Source organism: Carassius carassius, chromosome 1 (genome assembly GCF_963082965.1).
Source record: "Carassius carassius chromosome 1, fCarCar2.1, whole genome shotgun sequence".
NCBI lineage: Eukaryota > Metazoa > Chordata > Actinopteri > Cypriniformes > Cyprinidae > Carassius > Carassius carassius.
Window position 1 is genome coordinate 47,543,294 of NC_081755.1, and position 10,257 is coordinate 47,553,550.

General features: G+C 35.4%; 1 protein-coding gene across 2 annotated transcripts; it reads left to right on the top strand.

Moving 5' to 3' along the window:
- The first annotated feature begins 334 nt into the window (after positions 1-334).
- On the top strand, positions 335-9,487 carry LOC132153234 (riboflavin-binding protein-like). 2 transcript variants are annotated; one of them, XM_059562619.1, is made up of 6 exons: positions 335-1,007; positions 3,001-3,184; positions 3,316-3,400; positions 4,319-4,447; positions 4,587-4,683; positions 9,161-9,487. In XM_059562619.1, exons 2-6 carry the CDS (start codon positions 3,028-3,030, stop codon positions 9,485-9,487), a joined length of 795 nt encoding a protein of 264 aa, XP_059418602.1. In that variant the 5' UTR covers positions 335-1,007; positions 3,001-3,027. The 2 variants fall into 2 exon arrangements, with proteins under 2 accessions (XP_059418602.1, XP_059418593.1); XM_059562610.1 differs by lacking the exon at positions 335-1,007 and having other exon boundaries at positions 2,971-3,184.
- The last annotated feature ends 770 nt before the right edge of the window (positions 9,488-10,257 follow it).

A 10,257-nucleotide genomic window follows, 5' to 3' on the forward strand; every position in this document is an offset into this window, starting at 1 on the left:
TTGAGATTATTAGACACTTTTACATCCACTTCATGCTACCAGTGTAATTTTAGCAAAAGTGAGATACCATTATAGTTTTCTACATCAACAGTTCATGTTTAATTCAACCTGTTGCTGTTTCTTTGTAATTGTTTGTTCAATTTACTAGCCATTTTTTAAGCAAAGTCCCATATTTTTTCAGTGACCTTAATTTTATTTTTGATTTTATAATCTTAAATAGCTGAAATGAAACCACTTTTAGTATATATATATATATATATATATATATATATATATATATATATATATATATATTCACAAAATACATATTGCTTCCAAATAACTATTTTTTTATGGTTTTAGTTTTAATGCAATGTATATGCATTATGTTGTTTTTGTGAACTTTAAGTAGTATTTCATAAAAGTAATATTCATCTCACTTCTCTGTGCATAATTGTACATTTTCTGCACTTGCAATGTATTCCAACAGTTTTATGAAGAGATGAGACTTTGAACCAGCTGGAATACGCTCATGTTGACATGCTTGTAACGGGACAAGAAGCTTAGGCGTCCCAATTTACCCACCGTCCCAGATTATCCTAATTCCCCCTGGATTCACCTCCAGTAACTGTCATCAACTGTCCCGGGACAGGTTTTTGTAAAAGAACATGTCAGAAAACGCAGAGAGTGACTCAGTAGCACATAATGAGATGCATTTAGAAACCAGGTCAAATGAAATAAAGCCTCTGTCTTGTTATTATTAGAATGCATTATCAAGGATGCATTCTGTTCACATTAGGCTGTTATTGCTTTTATTGTTTGATATCTGCACTGACTGAGATCCAACTGATGACCAGTGTGTGTGTGTGTGTGTGTGTGTGTGTGTGTGTGTGTGTGTGTGAGAGAGAGAGAGAGGGAGGGGCGTTGTCATCGAGATGTCCTTCGTCTCCAGCTCCGGGTAAAGAGTGTGTGGATCAGAGCGAGAGCATCCGACACTAACAGCAGCCGCTGCACGCCTCCAGGATCAGGTATGAAGCAGTTTTATGATCATACAAACAGTTATTTGTGCTTTGAAAGAGTCAACTCTGGCATGAGGTGTTTGTCGTGTGTAGAAGAGTAAATCGGTCTGTGATTGTCTTCCTCTTAGACCGTTGGACACAGTTAAAGACATTAATATGAGCAGCAGAGGAAGACTGAAATTAGTCCGCTGATCAAATCATGATCTTGTCTATTAGGATTCATTCAGCTAATCAGACTTTATGTGTTGAACTGAGCCTCTTCAAGACTGTAATGGTGATGAAAACTCAATTGAAAGTTTCTGTAGATCATGATGTGGCTGGCGTCTTTCTTGAGCAAACAAAACAAGATTTAAACTGGGCCTAACCTAAAACTCATCTGAAGTGTTTATAGACTGATGGATTCATTCATTTTAGGTTTTATTTTATTTTAATTATTAATGAATGATTAATTCATTATAATTGTAAAGGAGAAACAACAACACTCTAAGAATCAAAATAAGATCCTGCTAGATAAACAAATTCTTACTTTTAATATTTTCAAAATTTCAGTTTATCCAGCAGGATTTATTTTATTTTATTTTATTTTCAAAATTCAGTTTATCCAGCAGGATTTATCTTTTTTTAAATTTTATTTTATATTCAAAATGTCAGTTTATCCAGCAGGATTTATTATTTTATTTTATTTTATTTAATCGGACAAGATTTTGTTGCATAAATAAATTCTTAATTTTCAGTCCGTATTTTCAGAAATGTATTTTCTGTTTATCCTGCAGGAATTATGTGATTTGTGGAAGATTCTCATTTGATTCCATTAGAACTGATTCCAAATCATGATGGTATTATGACGGAAATTCCTCTAAAATTGATTGAGGATTTTAGAGAGAGAATATATATATATATATATATATATATATACAGTACAGACCAAAAGTTTGGAAACATTACTATTTTTAATGTTTTTGAAAGAAGTTTCTTCTGCTCATCAAGCCTGCATTTATTTGATCAATCATATCATATTATTACAACTTAAAATAATAGTTTTCTATTTGAATATACTTAAAAAAAAAAAATTTATTCCTGTGATGCAAAGCTGAATTTTCAGCATCATTCCTCCAGCCTTCAGTGTCACATGTAACATCAGTCTATCACATGATCATTTAGAAATCATTCTAATATTCTGATTTATTATGAGTGTTGGAAACAGTTCTGCTGTCTAATATATTTGATGAAGAAGGTTAAAAAGAACTGCATTTATTCAAAATAAAAATAAAAATTCTAATAATATATATTCTAATAATATATTTTCTTTACTATCACTTTTTATCAATTTAACACATCCTTGCTGAATAAAAGTATTGATTTTATTAAGAAAGAAGAAAAAAAAAATTACTTACCCCGAATTACTGACCAGTAGTGTATATTGTTATTACAACATATTTATATTTTAAAAACATAGCTTCTTTTTTTTTTTTTTTTTTTTTTACTTTTTATTCATCAAAGTATCCTTAAAAAGTATCACATGTTCTGAAAAAATATTAAGCAGCAGAACTGTTTCCAACTTTGATAATGAATCATCATATTAGAATGATTTCTAAAGGATCATGTGATAATGATCCTAAAAATTCAGCTTTGCATCACAGAAATAAATGATAATTTAAAGTATAATAAACTTAAAAACAATTATTTTAAGTTGTAATAATATTTCACAATATTACATTTTTTTCTGTATTTTTGATCAAATAAATGCAGGCTTGATGAGCAGAAGAAACTTCTTTCATAAACATTAAAAATAGTAAACACATCAACTAACCTCAGATGTCCATGTTTAACTCTGTTAACTTAAATTCAGTTTTATAGTTGAGTAAATCATTATGAAGCAGAATATAAATGCAAATATGAATCGAAGTTTCATGCTGTGAATGTAGATGTTCTGAAGTGTTTTATAACATCACTTCGTCTGTTGATGGATGTTCAAGTGTTTCTCCTCCCGCATTATTTCTAGAAACTGAAAGATCAATTCTAGTGAAAAATGGGCGTGTCCAAGGTTCTGCTCGGCCTCGCCCACCTCACGAGTCTATTGGCCGCCGCTGTGATGAGTCATGAGGGGGCGTGTCTGCGGGACGGGAGACTCAAAGCCACACCCAGCCCAGAGCCTCATCTCCAGCAGTGTTCGCTCTACAGGGAGAGTGTGTGCACACTTCACAGTCACCTTACAAACACACAGTCCAGTCCAGTTCATTTAGTGTCACGTTCTGAAAGCCCAGTAGAATTGGGTCTCCATGGATTGTAGTTTGTGAATGCTTGTGTCTGTGTCCAGACTCGTGTTGTTCAGAGAAGGATGTCCAGGATCTGTCCGGCGTGGATAACTCTCACTGGGATAAGTGTGGTGTCCTCAGCCCTCTGTAAGCATCTGCTGATCAGGATTCATTATGTATACTGGGGTTTAAATCCTAAACTGTCTGATTTAATCACATATTATTGATTAAAATACCACTGAGAATGACTTTAACGGCATCTTTAATCATATCTGTCTTGAGTAAAACAAAGATTGTATTTATTATTATATTATTAAGGGTGATTTAAACAGCCCATCAAAATATATTCAGGTAGTTATTTTATTTATTTAATCCATTTTTGTTATTTTTCTTTGTTAATTTATTGATTATTTTTATTTTTTATAATTAGCTATTTGGTCATTTTTATGATAATATAGGTTTTTTATGTATATTTATTTTCAATCCATGGTTTTTTTTTTTCATTTTAATGTGTGTTTATTAACATATTTAGTCATATTTTCTCTTTTTTCTTTTTTAATTATTTTTATTATAACATTATTTAAATTTCATGCCTTTATTTTCAAATCATTTCATGTTTATTAGTATATTAGTATCTTTTTCCACATTTGTTTATTCTTTCTTTTTATTATTCATGCTAATTAATTTTAAATCCATATTTCTTTATTTGTTGGTTTTTGCTTATGTGAAGATTTGTATAAATACTTATTATTGTTCTCCTCAATGTGTTTATATTGCATTTAAAAATACTGAGAATATTGAATATATATATATATATATATATATATATATATATATATATATATATATATATATAATATGCTTAAAAGCTAATTTTATCAGCTTTCAGAGGTCATATGACAACATGAGCTGAACTCTTTTGTTTGCCTCTCTCTCGCTCTCTCTCTGTCTCTCTTTCTTTCTCTCTCTCTCTCTCTCTGTCTCTCTCTTTCTCTCTCTCTCTCTTTATCTCTCTCTCTCTCTGTCTCTGTCTCTGTCTCTCTCTCTCTCTCTCTCTCTCTGTAGCTGTGAGTCCTTCCTGAAGCGTGCCGTCTGTTTTTACCGCTGTTCTCCTGATGCTTCTCGCTGGCCACACCCACATCGTGACTCCTCCCTGAAGGCGGTGCCTCTGTGTCACAGTTTCTGCAGAGATTGGTGAGGCCACGCCCACTCATCTTGTGCTCATAAGATTGTGTGATAACCAGCTTTGATTGACAGTAATGAGCTGAATGCATCAGAATGTTCTTCATCAATTATCAGTTTAGCTGTTGTTTAATGTAGATGACTGTTGCAGGTACGAGGCATGTAAAATGGACATGACGTGTGCTCGGGACTGGACCACTGACCCACGCGGACAGAACTGCAGCGGCGGATGTGTGTCCTACCAACAGGTAACATGCCATACCAAACATAATATTGTTTAACCACACAAACTACTGAAGCTTTACAGTATAAAGAACATGTGAGTTATATTCATCTGTGCAAAACCCATTGCCACAGTGTTATTGCCAAGGTGTTGCTATACAGTTGTAAAAGTTGTATATATATACAACTACTGGTCATATAATTAGAATATCATCAAAAAGTTTATTTAATTCCATTCAGATAGTGAAACTTGTATATTATATTCATTCATTACACACAGACTGATATATTTCAAATGTTAATTTCTTTTCATTTTGATGATTATAACTGACAACTAAGGAAAATCCCAAATTCAGTATCTCAGAAAATTAGAATATAACTTAAGACCAATACAAAGAAAGGATTTTTAAAAATCCAAAAAACTAAAAAGTATGAAAATGAAAAGTATGAGCATGTACAGCACTCAATACTTAGTTGTGGCTCCTTTTGCCTGAATTACTGCAGCAATGTGGCGTGGCATGAAGTCGATCAGTCTGTGGCACTGCTCAGGTGTTATGAGATCCCAGGTTGCTCTGATAGTGGCCTTCAGCTCTTCTGCATTGTTGGGTCTGGCATAATCGCATCTTCCTCTTCACAATACCCCATAGATTTTCTATGGGGTTAAGGTCAGGCGAGTTTGCTGGCCAATTAAGATCAGGGATACAATGGTCCTTAAACCAGGTACTGGTAGCTTTGGCACTGTGTGCAGGTGCCAAGTCCTGTTGGTCATAAAGTTGGTCAGCAGCAGGAAGCATGAAGTGCTCTAAAACTTCCTGGTATACGGCTGTGTTGACCTTGGACCTCAGAAAACACAGTGGACCAACACCAGCAGATGACATGGCACTGCAAACCATCCCTGACTGTGGAAACTTTACACTGGACCTCAAGCAACGTGTATTGTGTGCCTCTCCTCTCTTCCTCCAGACTCTGGGACCCTGATTTCCAAAGGAAATGCAAAATGTACTTTCATCAGCGAACATAACTTTGAACCACTCAGCAGCAGTCCAGCCCTTTTTGAAGCAAGACGCTTCTGATGCTGTCTGTTGTTCAAGAGTGGATTGACACAATATAAGCGACAGTTAAAACCCATGCCTTCCATACGTCTGTGCGTAGTGGTTCTTGAAGCACTGACTCCAGCTGCAGTCCACTCTTTGTGAATCTCCCCCACATTTTTGAAAGGGTTTTGTTTCACAATCCTCTCCAGGGTGTGGTTATCTCTATTGCTTGTACACTTTTTTATACCATATCTTTTCCTTCCCTTCGCCTCTCTATTAATGTGTTTGGACACAGAGCTCTGTGAACAGCCAGCCTCTTTTGCAATGACCTTTTGTGTCTTGCCCTCCTTGTGCAAGGTGTCAATGGTCGTCTTTTGGAGAACTGTCAAGTCAGCAGTCTTCCCCATGATTGTGTAGCCTACAGAACTAGACTGAGAGACCATTTAAAGACCTTTGCAGGTGTTTTGAGTTAATTAGCTGATTAGAGTGTGGCACCAGGTGTCTTCAATATTGAACCTTTTCACAATATTATAATTTTCTGAGATACTGAATTTGGGGTTTCCTTAGTTGTCAGTTATACGCATCAAAATGAAAAGAAATACACATTTGAACAAGTTTACACTTAAACAAGTGTACAAGTTGAACAAGTTTACATACAAGTTTCACTTTTTGAATGGAATTAGTGAAATAAATCAACTTTTTGATGATATTCTAATTATATGACCAGCACCTGTATTGAGTGTGTTGCAAAGTGGTCACTAAAGTACACTGAAGTGGTTGCTAAGGTGTTCTGATTGTTGATAAGTGGTTGCTAAGGTGTTCTGAGTAATTTTACACACATTGCTATGTGTTAGGTGCTGCCAGGTGTTTCTATGCAGTTAAGAAGGTGTTCTGAATGTTGCTAAGTAGTTGTTAAAGTCCATTAAGTTTGTTGTGGGTGTGAGTGCTAACTTGTTAAGGTGTTTTGAGCACTTTGCTGTGCATGTTACCTATGTTTTGAAATGTTTAGAGTGTGTTGATACAGTGTTTTGAGTAGTTTTTTGTGTCCTTTTACTGTTTTGCAAGAGTGTTGTGGGTGGCTACTAGAATGATGCCATGCAGTTGCTAAGGTGTTGTATATGCAGTTGCTAAGGTGTTGTATATATTATGCAGTTGCTAAGGTGTTGTATATATTATGCAGTTGCTAAGGTGTTTTGAACAATGTGTGTTTGGGGTCTGATGAGCACAGAGCTGGGTAGATTACTTACAAACTGTAGTCGGTTACTGACTACATGATGATAACGGTAGTTAGTAGCGTGATCTAGGTTACTCATTTTAGGTAATATTATCTTGCATACTTTTTAGGTTACTTTTAGCTCACTCTTTATCAAACCTGTTTTAAACATACCATTATAAAAAAATGCACTTGTATTTTATATTATTTATGTTTAAATATTATTGGTTTGTGTCTTGTTTAGTTCATTCGCTAATTAAGAAAATTGTACACGTCATAAGGGGTGTTAAATCGAACGAAGAAGGGAAGTGAGTCAGACATCATTATTTGACCACTTCATATGTTTTGTTTGTAGAATTCTTTTCTTTGGAACGAATTTGGTATGAATTGTTTTTTAATTTTAATGCATTTTTTGTTGGTCAGTTACTTAATTAAATATAATTTAAACATGTGAACACTAAAAATAGAAGTATATTTGATCTGTTTACCTTTATTATTCATTTACTGCTATTGTGTGTGTATATCATGTAATCCACACACATTAACTGTAATTTGATTATGAGCATTTAAAATGTGACAAACAGTACTCTGATTACAGGTATTTTTACTAGTAATTTTTGGAAACTGATTACATTATGCCACAGTACATGTAATGAGTTAGTACCCAGGACTGGATGAGCTCTCGTGTTAGCGATGTAAACATCACTGAGGAGAGGAACGCTCATGCAGGAGAGAGTGTGTGAAGAGACGCTGTGTCTCCAGGCCTGGACACAGCTGGAAACACACACACACACACACACACACACAAGGAGTGAAGGTGTCAGTTCATGTCACTCTCTCACCACTGACATGCTGAACATGTGAAAAGAGAGGGAGTGTGACTCTGACAGCTTCAAAACTGCAATAGTGAGCTGCAATAATGCTGTTTGAACATTGAAAAAACATTGCAGCAGTGTTTAATGTAATATCAATGATTGTAAAATGTTAAACTAATTACTTATAAATCAATGTATAAAAACTTGAAAAGTAAGACGTTGAAACAATGTAACAATAACAATGTTGGAAACAGAAAAAAAAGTGACCTGCCGGCTGGACTGTTTTTGTCTGTCAATCATGTTGTAAAATAATACCAAGACAAAGACAAAGAAGAATTTGCCTGTTCGTGTGATCCCAACATGATTTTTAACTTTACTCTGACTTTCCTGCCATTCACTTGAAATGACGAATGTGAAGGTTACGATTTTGATGAAAGATCATGAAGTCAAACATCTAGTTTCCTCAGAGTAACATCACAAAGCAGTGATTAAGTATGCAACGTGAATTAAGAAAGTATAAAGATTTAAGATCACTGTCTCTGTGGAAACGCTGCTGACAGTGAAATCTCATAATCAACACAATCATCACATTTGCACAAGCGTGAGTGACAGAAACACACACACACACACACACACACACACACACACTTCACATGTTGTGAGGGGTGAAAATAGCTAATAATGAGAGAAAGTGTGTGTGTCTGTGTGTGTGTGTGTGTGTGTGTGTGTGTGTGTGTGTGTGTGTGTGTGTGTGTGTGTGTGTGTGTGTGCTTCTACATTCAGGAATCATTAATATGCATGATCTGCTGATGTGTGAATATAATGACTGACAATATTAGCAGAGGATCCGAGATGTTTTATCTTCATTAAACAATATTTCAGACGCTACACGGACACAAGATTCCTCGTAACGGCGTCTGTGCACTTCATATTACTTTTGTGATTTCTTATTTACTTTATCTCCTGCTTCATGACTGAACACTGATTCTTGTTCTTGTTCTCTACTGTAATTAGATTCATACTGTCATTCTATTTTATCACTGTCTGCAGCAGTGAATAATTAATTTTCAGTTTTTCAATACAGTAGACAATAGTGAAATATAGAGAACAGCAGATTTTTTTTTATACACTGGTATTTATAAAATATATTTGCCTTTTATTTTTATATATATATTTTTTTTTTTTTTTAGCTTCAGCTTTAGTCATTTTGTTGTGTTTTTTTATTTATTTTATTTTAAAGTCATATACATTATATATATACAGTATATATATATATATATATATATATATATATATATATATATATATATAGTGCATTCCTAGCATTGCCACAAGAGGCCACTATAGCAGTATTAGCATAAACTGCCATCTTCTACTGTCAGGTTGGATCTAGGGTTTGAGAAGTATTGTGCTCTCACTTGCATCTGTGTTTGTTGTTCAGATGTACCAACACGGCCGAGACCTCTGCGAGAGTCTTTGGGGAGACGCTTTCATGACGGTGGAAGACGACCCCGGGGAGGAAGACGGTGTTGAAGGCCATAGCTGCGGCTGTCTGACCCTCAGCCCGTCTGATCGAGAGGTGATCGCCGCTCTGAGGGTTCAGGAAGGAGACGCTGAAGAACTGGACACCACCAAGAGTGGGCTGCCTCAGTACAGAGCCCCTTGCCCCCCCGCAGGGCCCCAGACACAGGCCCGGAGGAACAACGCCGTGCTGCACAAGCGCTCCGTGCTCACCGGAGACATGGAGGGCAGCGGAAGCGGCTTCTAGGAGACTGTGTTCTAGATCTGACGGGTTTGTTCATGAGTACTTCATCAGTTGAGTTTACAGTAAACTAATACAGTGATGTTTCTACAGTATTTTCTCTTTAACACAGTCAACAAAACAGCTAGTTCTGTAACATCAACCTGTTTAGGGTAACATCAACAGTTGGATTTAGGTCTGAAGAACACTTTACAATAAGATTTCCGTTGTTAACATTCGTTAACTACACTAATAAACATGAACGAACGATAAACAGTATTTCTACAGCATTTGTTCATTTAAACATTAGTTTCGAAAGCAAAAGTAGCTGTGAACATTATTGCACTGTGAAATTACATGACTATCAACATTAACAAAGATGAATAAATGCTGGAATAAAAATAGTGTGTGTTAGTCCATGCTAAAGGAGTGTGGTAGACTAACATGTAGTGCACTGGAACAAAACAAAAAAAGGTGAAGGAACAAAGAAATGGTTAGTAACAAGTACAAAGAAATTAAGTAACAACATAAATTAAATGTGAAATTTTATCACGTCATCTTCAATAGAAATCCAAGATCAGGGAAGTCAAGTGAGGGCGAAAGATTGCCCCACACAAATTTAGCACCTAGTTCAATTTGTTCCTGCGCTGACAATTGTTGCCAAGTCTGTGGTTTTCAAGCTATTTTTCCCCACTGTTCTCGTGGTGTTTTAGATCGATTTTGATAGCCAGTTTCGCCCCAAACACGATTCGACCGAACACGGTCAGTTTTGTCCTGAATGGTATTTTAAGTAGTAA

Coding starts and splice junctions, on each gene's coding strand:
- LOC132153234 (XM_059562619.1), top strand. CDS start 3,028: ATGGGCGTGTCCAAGGTTCTGCTCGGCCTCGCCCACCTCACGAGTCTA. Junction 4,448..4,586: donor CACAGTTTCTGCAGAGATTG/GTGAGGCCACGC, acceptor TGACTGTTGCAG/GTACGAGGCATGTAAAATGG. Junction 4,684..9,160: donor GATGTGTGTCCTACCAACAG/GTAACATGCCAT, acceptor TTTGTTGTTCAG/ATGTACCAACACGGCCGAGA.